The sequence below is a fragment of the Cinclus cinclus genome, unplaced genomic scaffold (genome assembly GCF_963662255.1).
Source record: "Cinclus cinclus unplaced genomic scaffold, bCinCin1.1 SCAFFOLD_32, whole genome shotgun sequence".
NCBI lineage: Eukaryota > Metazoa > Chordata > Aves > Passeriformes > Cinclidae > Cinclus > Cinclus cinclus.
This window is the reverse complement of record NW_026912098.1, coordinates 2,955,990-2,978,759: the sequence shown is the minus strand read 5'-3', so window position 1 is coordinate 2,978,759 and position 22,770 is coordinate 2,955,990. Positions and strand designations below refer to the sequence as shown.

The following is a 22,770-nucleotide window of genomic DNA, read 5'->3' as shown; positions in this document are numbered from 1 at the left end:
GGGCCCATCGAGCCAGGAACAACTCTCCCTTGTGTTGCCAGTCTAAGTCTATCTGTGACACCTCTATCCTTGCAGCCTGATCTACTTGCTCATTGTGTTGGTGCTCCTCATTAGCCCGACTCTTGGGGACATGGGCATCTACATGACGGACCTTTACGGGTAGCTTCTCTACCCGAGTGGCAATGTCTTTCCACTCATCAGCAGCCCAGATTGGTTTTCCCCTACGTTGCCAGTTAGCTTTTTTCCATCTTTCCAGCCAGCCCCACAGAGCATTGGCTACCATCCATGAATCAGTGTAAAGGTAAAGCTTTGGCCACTTCTCTCTTTCAGCAATGTCCAGGGCCAGCTGAACGGCTTTGAGTTCAGCAAGTTGACTTGATCCACCTTCTCCTTCAGTAACTTGTGCAACTTGTCATGTGGGGCTCCATACGGCTGCTTTCCACTTCCGGTTCATCCCCACGATGCGACAGGAACCGTCAGTGAAAAGAGCGTAGCGAGTTTCATCTGCTGGCAGTTGGTTGTATGGCGGGGCTTCATCAGCCCGGGTCACTTGTTCTTGCTCCTCTTCATCGGCAAGACCAAGATTTTCACCTTCTGGCCAGTTTGTAATTATTTCCAAAATCCCAGGGCTATTTGGGTTTCCGATACGGGCGCGCTGTGTGATGAGGGCGATCCACTTGCTCCATGTGGCATCGGTGGCGTAGTCGGTAGAGGGGACCTTCCCTTTAAACATCCACCCCAGCACTGGTAGTCGGGGTGCCAGGAGGAGCTGTGCTTCTGTGCCAATCACCTCTGAGGCAGCTTGAACTCCTTCAGAAGCAGCCAAGATCTCCTTCTCTGTTGGGGTGGATTTGGCTTCAGACCCTCTGGAACTTCGGCTCCAGAATCCCAGAGGTCGGCCTCGGGTCTCACCAGGTACCTTCTGCCAAAGGCTCCAGGACAAGCCCTTGTTCCCGGCTGCAGAGTAGAGCACATTCTTCACCTCTGGTCCTGTCCTGACTGGGCCGAGGGCTACAGCATGAGCGATCTCCTGCTTGATCTGGGCAAAGGCTTGCTGCTGCTCAGGGCCCCAGTGGAATTCGTTCTTCTTCCGGGTGACCAGGTAGAGAGGGCTGATGATCTGGCTGTACTCAGAAATGTGCATTCCCCAAAAGCCTATGGCACTTAGGAAAGCTTGTGTTTCCTTCTTGTGGGTTGGTGGAGACATCGCGGTGATCTTATTGATGACCTCAGTGGGGATTTGGCGCCGCCCATCTTGCCACTTTACTCCCAGGAACTGGATCTCTCGGGCAGGACCTTTGACTTTGCTCCTCTTGATGGCAAAACCGGCTCCCAGCAGAATCTGGATGATCTTCTCTCCTTTCTCAAATACTTCCATTGCCGTGTTCCCCCACACAATGATGTCATCAATGTATTGCAGATGTTCTGGAGCTTCACCCTTTTCCAGTGCAGCCTGGATCAGTCCATGGCAGATGGTGGGGCTGTGTTTCCACCCCTGGGGCAGTCGGTTCCAGGTGTACTGCACGCCCCTCCAGGTGAAAGCAAACTGAGGCCTGCACTCTGCTGCCAGAGGAATGGAGAAAAATGCATTGGCAATGTCAATGGTGGCGTACCACTTTGCTGCCTTGGACTCCAGCTCGTACTGGAGTTCCAGCATGTCCGGCACGGCAGCGCTCAGCGGTGGAGTCACTTCATTCAATGCACGATAGTCCACAGTCAATCTCCATTCTCCATCAGACTTGCGCACAGGCCAGATGGGGCTGTTGAAGGGTGAGTGGGTTTTGCTGACCACCCCTTGGCCCTCCAGCTCACGGATCATCTTGTGGATGGCGATCACGGCATCTCCATTTGTCCTGCACTGCCAGTGGTGCACTGTCGAGGTGGCAATTGGCACTTGCTGCTCCTTCACCTTCAGGAGTCCCACTGCAGATGGGTTCTCTGACAGTCCAAGCAAGGTGTTCAATTACTTAATGTTTTCTGCCTCTACAGCAGCTATTCCAAAAGCCCACCTGAGTCCCTTTGGGTCTTTGTAATAGCCATTCCTCAGGAAGTCTATGCCTAGAATACACGGTGCCTCTGGGCCAGTCACAACTGGATGCTTCTGCCACTCCTTCCCAGTCAGGCTCACCTCAGCCTCCAGCAAAGTCAATTCCTGTGATCCCCCTGTCACCCCAGCAATGGAAACAGGTTCTTCCCGCACATGTTCTGACAGTGTTAGGGTGCAGTGTGAACCAGTATCAACTACTGCCGTATGTTTCTGTCGCTCTGATGTGCCAGGCCATCGGATCCACACTTGCTGGGAATGGGTTTGGAAATCAAGAGGCAACTCAATAGGAGTTAGCAACTTGTTCTGTTTCTTAGCCAAATACTGTACCTCTTTATAGTGTCAATTATCTGACATGTAAAAATCACGTGTAGCAGCTAAAATTATTATTGGACAAAGCTGTCTTAACACCCAACAAAGTGGCATATTTCATTGGTTGACATAACTGTCTCAAGCTTCTGCTTGGTCAACCTTGCAGTTTTCCTAAATCCTGTTAAGGCAACCTCTTTATCAGTCTCCAGTACATCGCTTCCTTTTTTTGCTACTATCAAGGTTATTGACAGACTTATTTGAGCTCAATGTTAGGATTGTGCAGAGCAGCAAGAGACCCATGGCCTCTTGCTTCTAACCAATCTCCCACAATTCCCCCATTTTTTCTTTGCACAAATAATAACATGACTAACCTTGGTTAGTGTGTACTTCATGCAACTGACAATGCAGCTAACACACAGCAGGCCAACTAAAATCATGCAAAGAAGTAGCAATCCTGTCTTACAGAGGCTTTTACCGACCCAGAAAGTCCTAACCAATCAGTTAATCCTTCCTGCCCCAAGAAACCTACATCCTGTTTAATGCTCCGTGAATGCTGTATTAACTCTTGGATTTCTTTATGGATGGACTTAGAGTGGTCATGTAAGTCCATACAGCACATTCCATCAAATTCCTCACAGCCATGACCATATGCAAGTAGAAAAAAATCTATTCCAGCTCTGTTTTGCAGTATCACATGTTGTGCGGACGATAAATCATCGGCTAGTTGTGATAGCACTCTACTAGTTCCATTTGCTTGTTTAACTACCCAGCAGCTAAGCTTTTGTATTGTCTTATGTGCTTGTGTAGCAGCTGCACCAGGTACAAAAACAGATGATAAATTAACTTCCCAAGAATTCCATAATCTAATGCCATTGTCGCAATCTTGTTGTATCACCTGTGTTAGTTCTCGTTTCCATCTAACACGCTGTGTGTTGTTTGGGGGTATGTGTAGTATGGCCATGCTCGATTGCCCTATGGTACATGGACCACGGACAGGGTTGGAGGGAATCCCTGACCATGCTCGGTTTCTGCAAATCAAAAACCAACTGGGTGGCAATTTTTTTGGGAAACTGGTCCCTGGGACGGGGTTGCTCTGGGGTCTTATGGTTTGATCACACCATAATGAGAAGTTGCCAATTGGAGAAACTGGGGTGATGACATTACTCTTGTGACAACCTCTGTTTGAACCTTTGGGGCACCCTGTCTTTAAATTATTTATCCATACACAGGATGTTGCATTCAATGAATCTTGAAGCTCTATTTGCTGTGGCTCAGGTCCATCAGGCAAATTGTGGTCCCAGTTGTCATAATCTTCCATACACTTGATAAGGCTGTCCTTATTCTCACAAAGCCTTTTTGTCATAAATCCTTGTTTTGCCTTTTTAAACATAGGCCAATTAACATCTGACAGAGGCACCCCTACTAAGCACATCACAAAGGGTGATCGGGGGGTGGATAAAGTGGCACAAAACCTGATAATATTTAATTGATGGGCTAATGAAACCCAGATGTTTCCTCTAGGATTTATAGCCTTTAACGGACTTGCACAGCTACCTGCGATAATGTAAATGCCAACAGTCATGAAAACATGCCTCAAAATGCTCCTGTAACACTTCAGGTTGGATGTGAGAACCGATTATCTTTCCACACCTGGTTTCTATTACTTTTGTTTCTTTCTGCAGCTTAAGCAGGCTAGCCAATCTGTGAAGTCTAAATATATACTGAGCTCTTTGGCGCGCTTCCTTATTTTCAAATAACCTTAAAGCATCTTCTAAGGTAACTGGATACCCTAACCACTGCCGCAGAGCTGTAAGAGGATGCAGTTGAGACAGTTGGCTAAAACATCTATAGCAGCTGTTTTGAGGCCTTAATAACTGAGAATGCCAAATGTCTCGTTTACAACTTCCACAACAAATGCGTGTCCAAAAGCGACAAGTATGCTGGCAGCATACACAAGGGGAAGGGGGCTGCCTAGTACTTGATTGATCGTCAAATATTGCAGCCAAGATAGAAATTAAGTAGGGGTCCTCAGGATCAGCTAGCCAGTGGGTGGGCTGACCAACCAGCTGTGCTAGTTCTTGGCCAATGGGATCAAGGACTCTTCTCCATCATTCGATTTCTGTGCGGTTGACAGTCGATCTGTCGTATTCTGCATTCTCACAGCTGCCTTGGTCCATCTAGCTGGCACCCATAATGGTCCTGCGGGAGAATCAACGCACATGTAGCCTCGCCCCTGATGCAACACTGTGGCTGGACCCACCCAAATACCACTCTTGGGGTCTCTATAAAAAAACCTGCGTTTGAACCCACATTTCATTCCTGATTTCCTATGTATGCAACAGTGCTGGTGGGTGTTCTTGGTCCCCAAACACACATAAATGATTTAATACAAACAGGGTTTTGCTTAATCTTTCCCCTGTGTCTCTTATATTTTTAAACTTCTGCAGGTAATCCTTTAATGTGCGATTAGTTCTTTCTATAATAGCCTGACCTGTAGGGGAATTAGGTATGCCAGTACGATGTTCAATTCCCCATTGCTGCATAAATTTTCTTATTCTGTCACTGGCATAACTGGACCATTGTCTGTCTTAATCTGTTGTGGTACGCCCATAATAGCAAAGCACTGTGTTAAGTGCCTACAAACATGTAGCCCTTTCTCTCCTGTTTGGGCTGTGGCCCTTATAAATTTAGAATAGGTGTCCACCATAGCAGGGACATATTTTTGTCTACCAAACTCCAGGACATGAGTCACATCCATTTGCCATATTTCTAAGGCCTTTAGTCCTCGAGGGTTAACTCCTAACCCTAATCCTGGGCCGTGGTGACTACATTGTCGGCATGCTTGTACAATGCCTCGTGCTTCATTTTTTGATATGCCAGACTGTCTCTTCAGGTCTTTGGCATTATGATGGAATTGGTTCGTGTGCAATCCTGGCCGTCTTAAACTTATCTTACGGTTTTATCACATGGGTTACCATGGTAACTACAGAATCTGCAAGTGCGTTTCCGAGACCTAAACCATCCTGTCCCTGATGATTTCTTATATGTATAATACAATATGATGCTGATCTAAGGGGCATTGCAGGCTGAAGATACATAAATAGTTGTCCCAGACACTCGCTGCGAGTGTCCTTGATGAACACGTCCTCAATTCTATTTACTACCCCGCCACATACAGTGAATCAGCAACAATGTTCAATAGCATATTGATCCAATGCATCATTGATCATCAAACTGCTAACAGCTCTAAAGTTTGAAGTGAGTTGTTTTGTTGAGCCGGAATGATATGCTTGTACCATTCCTTATCTTGTTTCTGCACTATGGCTGCCGTACGAGATGCTTTTCCTGCATCAGCGAAAACAGTGTGCGCATTCTTCAATGGTATCATAGAGACCGTTGGGATGGTGACCCATTGGTAATCTTTCACTAACTTGAGCACCTTGCATGGCGGCAGTTTAATGTCAAGAGTCCCAGTATAGCCCAATAAGGCTAATTGCATGGCTGGTGCATGACGTAAGAGCCATTTGTTTTTAATGGAAGGTAAACCCTTTCTGGTTCTGATCTGGAAATGGCTACAACGTGATCTCTTCCTTTACAAATGATTTCACCGATCTGCTCCATCCGAATCTGCAGGCTACGCCTTGGCTGTAGCAAGATGAAAACCCACTCTAGGATCCATACCGACTCTTCCTCTTTTTTCTTTTGCCACTGCATGATGATGGCACACACTGACTGCAGGTACGACAGTACACAGAGGAGAATTGGTAGGTTATGGAGCCGTCTGCTGGCCCAACAAGTGGCAATAAGCAATGATAATGATTGAAGACATGCCTTCTGTTGTGGGGTGAGATGCACCAGGGTAGAAGGATCTGTACCTTTGAGAAGTCGTCGTAACGGAGCAAGATCTTCATTTGATATGCCGACGATGTTTCAAACCCATTGTAAGTCTCCGAGCAGGGTTTCAACATCTGCCAAAGTCTGCAGCACTGTGTGGATTGTTGTTTTGGATGGCCTAATAGTATTGTTGCTTAATTGCCAACCCAAATATTTCCACGGCGAGGTAATTTGAACCTTTTCTGATGCCACTTGCAATCCTACTGATGCTAATTTTGTCTTCAGATATTCAATTTGACTTGTTTCAAAAGGTTTATCCTGAGCAACTAATATGTCATCCATATAACGATAAATTATTGTGGAGGGCCATGCATTGGGGTATCGGCAACAAACAATTGACTCATGGTGGGGCTATTGCGCATTTGTTGTGGCAAAACAGTCCACTCATATCTTTTACTAAGCTCTGCTTTATTTATTGATGGCAAGGTAAAGGCAAACCTTTTGGTGTCAGCTGAATGCAGTGCAATTGTGAAAAAGCAGTCCTTTAAATCTACAATAAGAATTGTCCAATTCTGAGGAATCGTTGTTGGTGACGGCAAACCAGGTTGAAGAGCTCCCATAGGCTGCATTTGATCATTGACTTTTCTCAAGTCATGCAGTTAATGCCATTTCCCTGATTTCTTTGGTATAAAAAAGATCGGTGTATTCCACTGGCTGGTCGATGGTTTGATATGTCCTGCAGATAACTGTTCTGCAACAAGCTCTTGTGCCTTTTGGAGCCGATCTCCAGTCAGTGGCCACTGCTCAACCCATACAGGGTTGTCTGTTTTCCATTCGAGCCTGATGGGGTTCAGCTGCGGTGCAGGGGCCGCTGCGAGAAAATAGAGTCGGCAGTCGCCAATATGACTCCCCACTGACAAAGACATTCTCTTCCCAGTAAGGCATACATTCCTTCTGGTAGAGACAACACTGTCGCTATAGCTGAGGCAGGTTTTCCTTCCAGTATGAAGGTGAATGGCTGAGGTGTCACCATGGAGGGAGATCGTCCTCCGACTCCATCCACCGCGAGATTGGCCTGTTGGAGAGGCCAGCTTGGCGGCCATATGGTGCTTGAGATGATTGTAGCATCAACCCCTGTGTCTAAAATAGCTTTGATCGTTAGCTGTTGGCTGCCGTTAACTGTGGTAATGGTCCTTACAGGTCATCGTTTCATGTTCAAGGCCAAGCATGCTGCTGACCTGGTGGACCCAAACCCAGCATCTCCTCTTATGGGGTACAAGGACTGCTTTTTTCTGCTGCATGATAGACATCATGTTTTGTAAGGGAACTATTTGTGCGATCTTACTGCCCTTTGGGATTAAAATCGGTGGGCTCAGTGTGTATGCCATAATTTGTAAAATCAGTATAATCACCAGTATAATCAGCATCAATTAACCTTGGAATAACAAGAATTCCCCTCATTCCCGCTGAGGAGCGTCCTATCAGCAAGGCTTCCGGCTGCATCAAGGATGGGTGAAGTGGTCCTTTGAGTGTTGTAGGGATTTTTTGGGGCTGAATGTCGATTAGTGTTGTTTCTATTGAGGTTTCCAGATTGATTCCAATGCTACCTGTGGTGGCGGGGACTAAGGTTTGGATGTGGGGGCTACTTGTATCGGGGTGTGGCTCCCTATCGCGCTCCGTTTCCCATTTCCCCGACCGTGACAAGCTATGGTGGCGTGTGTATTACTGTGACAGCTGTCACACCATATTGCTCCATTGCATTGCTTTTGAATATGTCCTCCCCGTCCACAACGGTAGCAAGCAGTTCCAACTCCAGGCTTTCTTTTGCCTAGTGGTTTCAATGCAGCTGCAAGAACTTGTGACTGGCTTTGCTCTCTTACTGCAGCAGTCACGGCTGCAGAAATGAATGCAGCTTGCTGTTGCACAGCAGATTGACTCATTCTGTCTAATATATTTGCAAGTCTTGCTGTTCGTGGTAAAGAGGCAATGACTGCCTTGGTGTTTGAATTTGCATTTTCAAATTCAAGGGTCTTCATCACGTGTTCTCGGAGCTCGTCGGTTAAATCATGAGCATGATCTAAGGCCTCAGCAAGTCGACTGACAAAGCTTTCATATCCTTCACTAAGGCCTTGCTTTAGTGCTGTATAACTAGGAGTTTTCTTCTCGGACGGTGCACGCCAGAGGGCTAATTTTGCCTCTTCGGCAGCAGTGTTATGAATCTCACTTGGAAATTGGAGCTGTTGGGCTGAGGAAGCATATATTCCTCTTCCCATTAACATATCTAATGTAACACCATTCAAGGGATGAGTTGGCTGTCTTGGGGTATTTGCCACTTTCTGGCATCCTGAGTCCCATTCCTTTTCCCATAAAACATATTGCGCCAGGGTGAGCAATAGCTTGGCCAAAGACATGCAGGCGGCTGGTGTCAAAACATTAGATGGAAACACATAATTGATCATTTGTTTGGATGGTTCGGAGTGCAGCCCATACTGTGAAATAGTATTTCATAATTGTTGTATTAGTTTCCACTCAAAGGGTGTGTATCTGGCCCCTGGCTGGCCGAGGTGGTTGCTTGCACTGGGAATGCCTGGGGTGGTAGGGCAGATACCACCTGCCACTCTCCTTCCAATAGTGCATCTTGAATGACACCAGACCACCTTGTCTGGCCGCTAGGTCTTAATTCAAGGCCACCAGATGTAGTTACCTGAATATCTCCACGGGGAACGGGTTGCAATTTCTTCATCTGTTCACTAAGTTTGTCAACCCAAATATCAGATTACTTTGTATTCCTTCTTGGAACTGGAGGGCTGTTACCCTCAGAGCTAGTGTCAGACCCTTCCTCATCTGATTCTATATCCTAATTTTCTCTATGCTCTGATGTAGATGATATCACGGGGGGTCAACAGCTAGGTCCTCCTGTACTCTTAGCTTCTGCATCTGCCCTTGCACTTGTGATTGCAGGCAATTGATTCAGAGGCTGACAAGCAGACTGGCACCTCTACGCTTTTGGCTGGGCTAATATCAGTGAAAAGTTGGGTCTCAGAGTTCCGAGCTGACTCACCCTCCTCGGCGGTCAGCAGCTGTTGTGCTGCCAAGGCCATCCTTCTCTCAGCCCAAAATTGATCTAAATTCCCCATAGCTTCCCTTCAAGTGCTTCTGAGTGCCTTTGCTTTCTTATTGTTGTCTAATGTGGCATCCCACAAGGCATCACCCAGCTTTCTCCAATCTTCTCTGCTAAATATTAACATGGGCTTCTTGTGACTATCATTATCTTTAGCCCAACAGCATAGCTCATGGAGCTTTTTCGTGCTAATGCTGGCTTCTTGCTTAGCGAGGAATTCTGCCAGCAGAGATATTGGCACTTCTCTGTCCATCCCGAGATCGCAGTCTTACCAGCTTGACAGAGTCACCACCTGCTGACTCTTGCAGCCGTGTTGTCGTCTTTTTCCCCGGCAGCCGGGACGCTTTGATCCTAAGTGCTGCTTCTTCATTTTCTTGATCGGCCGATTGTGTCCCTGTTTGGGCACCGGTTGTTGGGAATGGGTTCAGGAATCAAGAGACAACTCAATAGGAGTTAGCAACTTGTTCCGTTTATTAGTCAAATACTGTACTCCTTTAGAGTGTTACTTATCTGACATGCAACAATCACACGTAGCAGCTAAATTTATTATTGGACAAAGCTGTCTTAACACCCGACAACACGATATATTTCACTGGTGGACATAACTGTGTCAAGCTTCTGCTTGGTCAGCCTTGCAGTTTTCCAACATCCTATTAAGGCATTGTGTTTATCAGTCTCCAGTACATTGCTTCCTTCTTTTGTTACTATCAAGGTTATTCACAGACTTATTCGAGCTCAATGTTAGGATTGTGCAGACCCGCAAGAGACCCATGGCCTCTTGCTTCTAACCAATCACCCACATGGGGGCACTTGTCTGTGGCACTGTGAAGTTCTCCAAGGGGACCTTGCCCGAGCTGTGTGCAGAGGAATCCACATCAGGCCAGGCTGGGGGTGCTCAGTGGCCAGTCAGTTGTGTTGACAGCAAGCTTGCCATGGAGCGTCTCCAGGGATGGAATGTTGGGGCTGACAAGGTTGTGTCATCACACACAGGGGAATGCTGTGGCTTCCACAGTTGTGGCGTCCTAGAGAGGGGAAAGTTGGGGCTGCCCTGCTGCTGGTGCGGCCCCAAGAGCTCTCCCAGTGCCTCCTGGGGACACAAAGGCTGAGTCAAAGGGTGAGGATGGAAAGAGGGGCTGATCTGGGAGGGACCCAGCAGGGTCCTGGAGTCCAGGCCCCGTCCCTGCACACACAGCCCAACAAGGTGAGGCTGTGCATCCCTGGGAGAGGTGTCCAAAGGCTCCTGGAGCTGTGGCAGCTTGGCAGCTGTGAGCATTCCCTAGGGAGCCTGGTCAGTGATGGAGGGTGGAAGGGAAGGGAAGGGAAGGGAAGGGAAGGGAAGGGAAGGGAAGGGAAGGGAAGGGAAGGGAAGGGAAGGGAAGGGAAGGGAAGGGAAGGGAAGGGAAGGGAAGGGAAGGGAAGGGAAGGGAAGGGAAGGGAAGGGAAGGGAAGGGAAGGGAAGGGAAGGGAAGGGAAGGGAAGGGAAGGGAAGGGAAGGGAAGGGAAGGGAAGGGAAGGGAAGGGAAGGGAAGGGAAGGGAAGGGAAGGGAAGGGAAGGGAAGGGAAGGGAAGGGAAGGGAAGGGAAGGGAAGGGAAGGGAAGGGAAGGGAAGGGAAGGGAAGGGAAGGGAAGGGGCAGTCCTGATCCCAGGATCCTGGATCTGGTCCTTACCAGCAGCTGGAGCCTGAAATGTGGTGTTTTCTGGCTCCTCCACTGCCCCGATCCCAAAATTTCCCAGTGTCATCACACCCCATGTCTAGCAATTTTCATGCCCAAATAGCCAAAATCTGGCCATTTCCAGGCACCAGCACTGCCCAGCTCTGGTAATTTGTGGGTGCCAGGACTCCAGATGCAGCAGATTGCTGGCCATGGCAGAGCCCAAGTCTGACATTTGCCAACATTGGTGCTGCCCAGATCCCTCCATTTCCTGCTGCTGGGGCACTCGAGGGGTCAGGCTGAGGAGCAGGAAAGGTGACCCTGTGGTGGGAGCTTTTCTTGGCTGGAGCAAAGGCTCAGCACACAAAGACTTTCCTGGCACTGTGCCCTGGGCCAGCAGGGATTGTGCTGCTGGAGCTGAGTCTCAATTTCTTCTCTCAGGCAGCTTTAGGACACAGAACATGGAGGAGGCAGAGCTGACTCTCAGCTTTCTGGAGTCCTCTGTACGAATTCTGTGTCTGAAGCACCCTGGGAACAGGGTTTCTGTGCCAGGGGTGGGCAATTCAGAGCCCTTTTCTCCCCCATGGGCTGAAGGTGTGGCACTTGTCATTTCCAAGGGACATAGAGGAACAGTTTGAGATAAATTCATTAGAAAGGGTGATTCTATGATAAATGCAAGCACAATTAGGATATTCACTTATGTGGCATGACCAGAGAACAACTGGAGGAGGAAATCTGGGAGCAGTGGGAAAGCCATAGAAAAATATGGTCTAGTGAGGAGATGTCCTTAGACATGGCCATTTAAACAGGAGTGGTGGAAACATCCAAATGGAGAGGGACATGAAATAATAGACAGCATAGTGGTAAAACAGGTAGAGGGGAAGGGCAGGATTTCTTCTCCTGCCATCAGTACACATCCAGGAAATTTCTGTTCTCTCCTGGTGGGAAAACTTGGAGATTTCTTCAAGTACTCAAATGCCCCAGCTAGTGAGATGTGCTCGTGCACCTTGCAAGCATCAGGTTGCCTATAGTTCCAGAGGGCTCATGTCCCATAAATATCTGCTCTGACCCATTTCAAAATTGGGAGCAGCATTGTCCAGGGATCGTCAGGAAGCTGAGGTTGGAAGGGACGTCAGCAAATCTGCTGCCCAAGCTGTCAGAAACGGGGTCAGACCAAGTGGTCCAAGCCTTGATTTGGTCAGAATTTGAAAATCCCAAAGGACAGAGACAGGGCAGAATCTCAGAACTTGTGTGAGTCCATGGGAACAAAGGTTTTCCACATGTCCTTTGTGATCTCCCCTCATTCTCCTTGCCTGGAATAAGAAATGACTGCACATCTGGACCCAGAGGTTTATGTGGAATGGTTCCACATCCAGCATGTTTGCAGTTGTGTCCCCCCAGGATCAGTTTGGGCCCAGTCCTGTTTAACATATTTATTTATGATCCAGAGTAGGGAATTGAGTGCAGCATAAGCAAATGTGCAGATGGCACCAAGCTGGGTGTGAGTGTGGATGTGCTGGAGGGTAGGAGAGCTCTGCAGAGGGACCTGGACAGGCTGGATCCAGGGCCCAAATCCAACAGGGTGAGGTTTAACAAGACCAAGAGCTGGGTCCTGCACCTTGACCACACCAACCCCTGCAGTGCTCCAGGCTGGGGACAGAGTGGCTGGAGAGGGGCCAGGCAGAAAGGGACCTGGGGGCAGTGATGGACAGCAGGGTGGACATGAGCCAGCAGTGTGCCCAGGTGGGCCCCTGGCACCTGGCCTGGATTGGGAATGGTGTGGCCAGCTGTGCCATCACTGATCTGTCCCCAGCTCTGCACACAGACATTGCTGCTTCTGCTCCAGAAAAAGGAATACAAGGAGCATCTGCCATGAAAAGACTTTTTGCATATCCTTTATTTCATTTAAAATGATCAAGAGCACAGCTCTGCATTGACACAATCTGTGTGTCACAGTAAATGTGGAGAGGAAAAAAGGAGAGATGGCAGAAACAATGGGCTTGTTTTATAGACAATATTAAAAACTGAAAACACAGATAAAAAACAGGGAAAAAAAATCCAAAGAGAACTAGCAAAGATTACTTTTATAACATGAGCTATGCAGACATTTGCTACAACTTTAATGCTTCTTAAATTGTACAGTCATCAGTGTCCACACTGCAGCCTTGAGCTCCTGGTTCCTCAGGCTGTAGATGAGGGGGTTCAGAGCTGGCGGCACCACTGAGTACAGAACTGACAGGGACAGATCCAGGGATGGGGAGGAGATGGAGGGGGGCTTCAGGTAGGCAAACACTGCTGTGCAGATGAACAGAGAGACCACGGCCAGGTGAGGGAGGCAGGTGGAAAAGGCTTTATGTCTTTCCTGCTCAGAGGGGATCCTCAGCACAGCCCTGAAGATCTGCACATAGGAGAAAACAATGAACACAAAACAACCAAATACCAAACAACTACTTACAGCAATGAGCCCAAGTTCCCTGAGGTAGGAGTGTGAGCAGGAGAGTTTGAGGATCTGGGGCACCTCACAGAAGAACTGGCCCAGGGCATTGCCATGGCACAGGGGCAGGGAAAATGTATTGGCTGTGTGCAGCAGGGAATAGAGAAAGGCACTGGCCCAGGCAGCTGCTGCCATGTGGGCACAAGCTCTGCTGCCCAGGAGGGTCCCGTAGTGCAGGGGTTTGCAGATGGACACGTAGCGGTCGTAGCTCATGATGGTCAGGAGGGACAACTCTGCTGACATGAAGAACATAAAGAAAAACACCTGAGCAGCACATGAAGAGTAGGAGATGTTGTTGGTGTGCCAGAGGGAATTGTGCATGGCTTTGGGGACAGTGGTGCAGATGGAGCCCAGGTCAGTGAGGGCCAGGTTGAGCAGGAAGAAGAACATGGGGGTGTGCAGGTGGTGGCCGCAGGCTACGGCGCTGATGATGAGGCCGTTGGCCAGGAGGGCAGCCAGGGAGATGCCCAGGAAGAGGCAGAAGTGCAGGAGCTGCAGCTGCCGCGTGTCTGCCAATGCCAGCAGGAGGAAGTGCCTGATGGAGCTGCTGTTGGACATTTTTGGTGTCTTGGCATGGGGATCTGTAAGAACAGTAATCATGGAATAGTTTGATTTGGAGATGACTTGAAATATCCCAGCCCAGCTTGGTGTCACTTTCCCCCCACTGCCTGCCCAGGGCTCTGCTGCCTGGAGCTCTCCCTGCCAGCTGCTGCTTCCCTGTGCCCAGGGCTGGGCCCTGCCAGTGCTGCCAGAGCCCAGCCCAGCCCTGGGGGCTCAGCTCTGCCCTGCAGACCCCTCCCAGCACAGGGCACTGCCAGGGCCAGCTCTGCCTCTGCAGGCTCTGATGGCAATGGCAGAGTAACCCTGAGGAGGCTGGAAAAGTCACACTGATGATGCCTGTAAGGGGCCCTGTGCTGATTTCTTTCTTTGCCTTGTTTATTCAGACCTGAGAGAAACTGTTTTTATTGTTCTCAACCTGAATAGAGATATGAATATCAAAGTTCAATTTTTTATCTAGGTGAACCTGAGCAGTAGATTATAAAATCAGGATTTTCCCTTTTATGCAGCCCCTGACTTGCTGTGCTCCCTGTATAATCTATTTGGAAATGTTCTGTAGATAAATATCATGCTGGGATCAGTCCTGATCAATGCACCATCCTCACCACTCAAGGAGAACACTTCCAAGTCTCACCAGCTGTCTCCCTCCACCCAGACCTTGTCCCCCAGTGCTGTCAGCAGCTCCCAGGGCTGGCTGAGAGCTGTCCCTGGCAGGCAGCAGAGTCCCTGCCCAGCACAGCACCCTGGGCTGCAGGACCCTGCTCTGCAGGACAGCCCTGGGCACCCCTGGCTGCTCTACAGGAGAGAGAATCAGAGAATGTACTCACAGAGTCTGTGGGCATTGGGATGTTGCAGCTTTAGTAGATCCCTGCAGGAGCTGCAGCTGCATTGTCCTGCAGCCAGAGGCTTCCTGTGTCCAGGGCTGGGAGTGATTCTGCCCCAGGCACTTGTGAGCTTCTTCCCAGCCCTGATTGATTGAAGCTCTCTGTGCCTCTGTGCTGTGCCTGGGGTGTGTGCAGGCAGTGCCCTCAGACCTTCTGGGCTGGGAGAAGAGCTCCTCCTCAGCAGAATTGTCTTTTTGAAAGTCTTCTTGGTTGCCAGGAGCTGCCTCTGTGCCTGGAGACACAGCACAGTGACTTTAATTACCCTATTAGTCGTTTGTTCTTCTTTAAATAAGACACAGTCCCTGAGAAATTGTTTTACAAAAAATACTTCTCAAAACTTAAAGTGAGATTTAAAGTTGGAAGATTTTTTGACTTTTAATGGATTCCAATGAGGGATATGACTGTGAAATTGTCCCCATGTTCCAGTTAGAGCAGAACACTGGTAGCTGTGATGACAGGAGGGGACAAAGACAAGGGAAAGGTGTCTGTGATGCTGAGCAAACCTGGATGTGTCTCAGCAATGCCAAGGGCCAAGGGCTGAGCCCCAGCCCCTGGCAAGGCAGATCCTGTCCCTCCCTCCTTGCTCAGGGCTCTTCCCGGGGCACTGGGCTCTGGGGATGTGCAATGCCAAGGGCAGCACCATGGGGCGGCCCCTGTCAGGCTGCTGAGCAGGGACAAGGAGGCAATGAGGCCCCAGCACAGCAAGGCTCACTTGTCCCCTGCTGGCCAAGGGCCCAGGGCCAGCAGCCATGGCCAAAGTGCTGCAGCACTTGGCTCTGGCAGGGCCTTTCAGCTGCTGCCCATCCCTGTGCCCTCTGCAGCCCAGGCTGTCCTACGGTGTCCATGCCCTGCCCCTCTGTCCCTGCAGGCTGTCCTCATCCCCCGGCTGCCCCACCTGGCTGGCCCCTTCCTTTGCTGACAGCTCTGCGTCCTGCCTGCCTCTGCCTGCACACACAAAGCCTTGGGCTGCTCCAGATTCCTTCTGGGGGATGTGCTGCGCCACAGCCCTGCCCTGGGAGAGAAATTTCTTTAACCTTGGGTCCAGTCTGGACCATCCTATCTGCTCTTGGCATTAATTCTTTCTTTCTCAGCCTGTTTTCAGCTATGTCTAAAGGATCCTCCATCTATGAAACCTCCCTTGAACCACTCTCTTCTTCTGTCCCCTGTCTCCTCTCCACTAAACACAGAGCTGTTTTGTCCTGATACAGAGGTCATGTTCTTGCTGCCTCCAAACCCAAAATTTTGAGATTCACAGAATTCACAGAATTTAGAGATTTCACAAATTGAGAAAGTTGGAAGAGACCTTCAAGAACATCAAATCCAACCCATGCCCTAACACCTCAACTTGACCATGGCCCAAATTGCCACATCCAGTCTTTGTTTTAACACATCCATGGATGGTGACTCCACCACCTCACCGGGCCGATCATTCCAGTACTTTTATCACTGTTTCCGTCAAAAACGTTTTTCCTAGTATCCAGCCAAATTTTCCCTAGACACAATTTGAGGCTGTGTCCTCTTGTTCTGTCAGTTGCTGCCTGGTGATCTCTGGGCCCTCTCCAAGGTGTTGGCAAATGAAAACATTCTGCTCTAAGGAAATCACCAGAGAACCTGTCTGTCCTGGCTACTTTTGTCTGGACCCAGTTCTTGGACAGATGCAATTTTGGAGGTGGAATCCCAGATTTGGGCATTGGCAGCTTGGTAAGGAGGGCAGTTCTTTTCCACTGGAAGGAAAGCACTGAGTCCCAGTGTGTGGTGGTAGATGAGAGACACCCTCAGGAGGCCAAGGCTAGCCTGAGCTGTCTGTCCTGGCAGATTTTGGCTGGGAGCAACCCTTGTCTATGGAGAACTTTTTATGGGCAGTGCCAATTCTATCCTTGCGCACCTGGAAAGGTGGATGGTTCTTTCACATCAAAAGGAAAGCCCAGAGCCCCAGTGTTCCAGGGGCTGATGAGAGGCAGCTCTCAACATGCCAGGATCAGCCAGACCGGCCAGGTGGCCCCCAGGAGGCCCAGCCAGAGCTGTTCCATGTCCCCTTGGTTCCATGGGGCCCCACAGTGTCACAACGGTCTCCATGATTCCATGGGGCCTTGCAATGCCACAGTGTTCTCCATGGATCCACGGTGCCCTGCAGGATCACAGTGCCCCTTTGGCTGCACGAGGCCCTGTAATGCAACAATGGCCTCTTGGTTCCACACAGCCCTGCTGCTTCACACCGGCCCCTTGGCACCATGCAGCCCAGCAGTGCCACAGTGATGAACTTGGTTCCAAGGGGTTTTGATGGTGTCACAAAGTGTCATTTCACAACTCCTGAAAGTGTCACATTTGTCTCCATGATTCCATGGGGCCCTCAGTATCACAATGGTCTGCACAGAAAGGAAACCACAGAGCCCCAGTGTTTCAGGGGCTGATAAACTGCAGTCAGCAGAGGCCAGGACCAGACAGACCTATCTGTGCTAGCAGCATTTTGTGGGAGAAATCCTTGAGGATAGGAATCTGGGAGGAAAAGTTCCCATTTTGGCCTTGGGTGCTTGTACAGGAGGGATGGTTCTTTTCCTTAGGAAGGAAAGCACCGAGCCCCAGGGTTTGAAGGAAGGTGAGAGCTGGCTCTAAGGAAGACAAGGGCAGCCAGACTTGTTGGTAATGGCAGCTTTTGTATGGGAGCAATCCCTGGATATTGGGAATTTTGGAAGGGGAATCTCATTTTGGCCATGGATTCTTGAATGGGAAGGACAGTCCTTTTCCATTTGAAGGAAATCCCAGAGCCCCAGTGTTTCAGGGCAACATGAGAAGAGACCCTTGACATGCCAAGGGCAGTTGGAGCAGTCAGGCCAATCCAACCTGACCTGTTCCCTGTTCCCTTGGATCCACAGGGCCCTGCAGTGTCACAATGGCTGTGTCATATTGGATCCTTGGTTCCATGAGGCCCAGCTGTGTCACACTGGCCTCTTGTTTCCAAGAGGTTCCACAGTGTCACAGTGGTTCTTTGCTCCCATGTGGCCTTGCAGTGTCACAGGGGTCTCCTTGGTGCCTTGTGCCACCAAAATGAACCCTTGGTTCCATGGGGACTCACAGTGTCACAAGGGTCTCCTTGGTTCCATGAATCCCTTCAGAGCCCCTCGATTCAACGAGGCCTCAAAGTGTCCTCATGGCCTCCAGGATTCCATGAGGCCCCAGTGTCACAATGGACCTTTGGTTCCATGGTGTCCCACACTGTTCCATTAATCCTTACTTCCATGGGGCCCTGCAGTGTCACAATGGACTCCTTGGTTTCGTGGGGCTGCAAAGTGTCACAGTGGCCCCTTGGTTCAGTGACAACTGTGATGCCTTAAGGTTTTAGCCTTGATATTTTTCATATCCTGTACTGCATCAGTGAATATATGTAAACTCCATATAAAGTGCTAATTTATCATTTTCACATTTTGGTCTGGAAAAACAATTCCTCCAGGCATGAAACTCAAGGACACCCTACAGCCTCTGAAAATACAAATAAAAGCAAAGTTGGGGGAGAGAACTGGGGCAATATGGTTTCATTACCAGAAATTGTAATGGGAGGATTAACCCCTGATGTTGAGACAGAACAAGTTATGTATTTTTGTAAATTAAATGGTGACAATCCTTTTTGGATGTAGGCTCTATCCAAGAATTGTGCCCAGACAAAAGTATCAAGGACACAAATGCTTGGCTGCCTTGTCCTCTGGTGATTTTTTTTAGATCATGAGAAGAATGTTTTAATTTGCCAACAGGGTTGAGAGGGCCCAAAAATCTCCCAAGGTAGTGTTTGGAGGCTACAAGAAAATGACCACTATATAGGGAAAAAGGAGCTTTGTGCCCAGAGGAGTGGAGACTGAAGAGAGCAGAGGAGAGCACAGACAGGACACGAGGAGAAAGGAATTTCCATCCCATGGCAGGGCTGGGGCCTCATTGCCTCCTTGTCCCTGCTCAGCAGCCTGGCAGGGGCCGCCCCATGGTGCTGCCCTTGGCATTGCACATCCCCAGAACCCAGTGCCCCGGGAAGAGCCCTGAGCAAGGAGGGAGGGACAGGATCTGCCTTGCCAGGGGCTGGGGCTCAGCCCTTGGCCCTTGGCATTGCTGAGACACATCCAGGTTTGCTCAGCATCACAGACACCTTTCCCTTGTTTGTCCCCTCCTGTCATCACTGTGCCACCAGTGTTCTGCTCTAACTGGAACCTGGGACACTTAGTGGGGTCCCTCAGTGGCATCCATTAAAACTTCAAGAAACTTTGGAGTTTGAATATGACTTTGAGCTCTTGACAAGTTTTCTTTCAGCTCCCTCTCAGGGACTGATGTCCAGGGACTCAGCACTGTTGAAATCTCCAAGCTCTACAGAGACGGGACAACTGTGAGGCATTTTTTTGCAAGATATTATTACATTACCAGTCTTGTAAAGAGTGAAACAAAAGTAATGTAGAAGTAAATGCCAGTCAATCAGAAGCCAACTTGTTTCCTGGTTACAAGAACTTATAAATATTTTTCAGCCTACTGGCTATAGGCAATCTGTGGTGCTAATATTTCTAACACCAATCACCTATTATTTTATCCCGTGTAGTCTTGCCACAATGCATCTTTCACAGTTCTAATTCTCCAAAATATCTGGTCTTTTTGCAAGCCCATCATTTGAGACTTGTTTCTAGTTCAATCTCTCTCTCTTCAATGTCTTTTCTATTCCATGGCCTTTCTAAGTCAGCACACCTTATCTCAGAGTTTGCATACACATGTACAAGACTGTGGGAGCTTTCAGTCACACTTTGAGAATCCTTTACAAATCCATTTCTCACACATATCAATCACACAATGCTGTGATCACCTCTGCTCTAGAGAGAACTGTATTGAAATGCAGCCTTGAAAATAGGAATGGAGATTTCTAAGAAGGTCTTTGACATATTTCTCCATAACTGGAGTTGAAATCCTTCCTGATGAACTGTACCACAACAGAGGGACATCAAGGCAGAACTGTGGTTTGATAGGAAACCTCTCAAGAATTCAGTCATAATCAAACTCCAAAGATTCTGATATCGTTCATGGGTTCCACTGAGGGACACAACTGAGAAAGTGTCCCCAGGTTCCAGCTAGAGCAGGAAATTGGAGGCAGAGATGACAGGTGGTGTGGGAAATGCAGGCATGGAGAGCTCCCAGGGCCTTGTGCATACAGGCTGAGAGATGGAGATGGATCCAAGGTTTGACCTAAGACCTTGAAGAAGAATTGGAGAGTTAGAGCATAAAAATTAAAATCGACATAAAACAAGAATATAAGTCTATAGTTTACATAGAAATATGTTTTAAGCAAACAGAGATATCTATTATGTGAGCAAAGCAGTATGTTAGGTAAGATAGTAAAATATTTTAAAATTTAGGAATGGAATCTATTATAAATTTAGTTAGAAGTTAAAGATGTACAAGTTAAAGTTTGTGATATGTTATATGATTGGTTGAGAAATGACGCATTGTGGCAGAGCCATGGGAAGCAAAGCAATTAATGATTGGTGTAAAAAGATGCTAGCAAACTTGTAGAGGTATTGTATTGGCCAAAAAACTGACATAAGGCATTGTAACTGAGAATTGGGCATCCTCTGATATTATGGCCTTGGATGTGTTACATTTAATATCTCAGCATTCAATGAGATGGATGCAATCAACCCATAAACCACCTTTTACGATGTCTCTCAGTTGCCCTGTCCTTTGTAATATTAATCTCCTGATTGGTATTTTCTAAACATCTGGAATACTCTTTAAAATCAATAGGGATGTAGGCTCACCAGGTCTACCCCATTGAAGTCAATGAGGGTTTAGGGAAACCCGGTCTACCAGTTAAAATCAATGGTGATTTTGCAGACAATTGGAGCTCAAATGGAGAAATATGGGTAAATTACAGAGAAATCATGGGCTGAATTCTGGGAATTTCTGCTCCAGGAAAGTGGTGCTGATGATCTGGAAGTCCTGGATGAATTCCTGAAAGCTACTCCCGGATCCCTGATCCCACAGCTGCAGCCTGTGCTGGAGCTGTTCCTCCAGGTAAGCCCAAAAATCTCCATTTTCAGCCCAAAATCTGGAAATTCTGAGCCCAAATTTGGGATTTTTAGCACCAAAAAATTTTGGGACATGGGGTCTGTGATTTGAAGTCAATGGATATTGAGGAACACCAGGTCTTCCTCATTGAAATCATTTGGGAATTTTGGGACACCGAGTCTATCCATTAATAGAGCTTGATTGGGAAGGATTACTGGCTTAACTGGGAGTACTGGGAGTGTCTAAGAGGTCCACTGGAGTTCCTGGGCGTACTGGGGCAAAAGTGGCACCACTGGTAGGGATTGGTAGAGATAAATGGGGATAAAGTGGGCCCCATTGAAATCCATCAGAATTTAGGGATATCAGATGTAGCCAATAAAGTCATAGGGAATTTTAGCGACACTAGGTCTACCCAGTCAAAGCAATGAGGATTTTTGGGATGCCAGTTTTAGGGGGCCCAAGAGATTTTAGGTGATCCAGGTGTCCAAGGGGTACCAAGGTGTATCCAGCTGATTTTTGGGGCACCTAGGTGGGTTTTGGTGGTACTCAGGTGTAGCCAGGTGATTTCTGGGGCCTATCCAGGTGATGTTTGTGGCACCCAAGCATCCTGACTCACCCTGATGGGCCTGGAGAGGATGATGGACCTGGTTGTGTCCTCCTGGTCAGCTTGGACACAGATGACCCTTGGCAGTGGGGGGGGGAGAGGGGGGGTGTCAGGGGCACCCCCAACATTCAGGGGATACCCCCAAACTCCAGGTGAGAGCCCCCGGGGTGGGAGGGAGCCCCAAGTGATCTCAGGAGAGGATGCAGTGCAGGTATACTCAGGTGCTTTGTTCTGTGGGGTTGATGAAGACGGTGTTCTGCACAAGCTCCAGTTCTGGAATGGGCAGGGAGGGTACCCCAAAATCCCAGGGGGGCAGCAGGGTCACCCAAAGTGATGTGCAGAAAAACTGTATAACCCACAAGATAGGTTAGAGGTATGTATTTTATTTAGTACTGAGGTACATGAGGGATAGCTCCTCCAAAAACATGCACAGCTTCAGTGACCTGCGCCTCTCCTTTCATTCTCTACAAACTGGGATTGCACAATACACCTCATACATATTCATTTCCTAACTCTGCCTGTCCCTGCTTTGTATTAATATTAGCTCTAAGCATCTTTGTGACTGCGCACTGCTCCTTGTTGGTCACTCAGGTGGTCATCTAGGGGTCCTTGGGATGAAGTAAACAGTCTTCCTCTCAGCTGAACTTTTCACCTTGCCTTCTTTGCGCAGGAAAATTAGTATTTGATCTCTTTCCAGACCTTGATACCAGTTTTTCTGGCTCAGGGGTCTGAAGAATCCCCCTTATCTCGAAGGGGCCTTGCTCTTTCACACTGTTTGCACATTCTTGCTTCTGTATCTTATCTTGTAGCCTTGCTCTCTTCTCCAGTTCCTTCAAAGACAAAGAATGTGAAGCATTCATAGAATCTTGTCATCCTCCTTCTAGTTAAAGCATCCTCCTGTATTTTTACCCTTAACTCTTTAATTTAAATTTTAATTCCCCCCGTTTCAGTTTCACAACAGCTCCTTGGTTCTATGGCCCTACAGCTTCATCTTTAATTCTTGGTTCCATAGGACTCCTGTGTATCACAAGCATCCCCCTGATTCCATGAGGCACCAGAGTGTCACAATGGTCTCTTTGGTTCCATGAGGATCCATAGTGTCTCCATGGTGACCTTGGATCTGCTGCTGCCCTTGTCACAACTGACCCATGGTTCCATGAGGTTCTGCAGTGTCACCATGGTCACTGTAAGAGGCTGGATGAGATCCATGTCCCGAGACACCTTGGGATGAGCTGTCAA

At 48.4% G+C, this 22,770-nt stretch overlaps 2 protein-coding genes across 2 annotated transcripts in view; both read right to left on the bottom strand.

Moving 5' to 3' along the window:
- LOC134057346 (olfactory receptor 14J1-like) overlaps window positions 1-22,770 on the bottom strand; it is a 37,476-nt gene that overhangs the window by 6,536 nt on the left and 8,170 nt on the right. The gene's annotated exons all lie outside the window — the stretch shown is intronic.
- LOC134057239 (olfactory receptor 14J1-like) lies at window positions 13,084-14,040 on the bottom strand. Its single transcript, XM_062514237.1, has one exon. The coding sequence runs from the start codon at window positions 14,014-14,016 to the stop codon at window positions 13,084-13,086; it is 933 nt and encodes a 310-aa protein (XP_062370221.1). The 5' UTR covers window positions 14,017-14,040.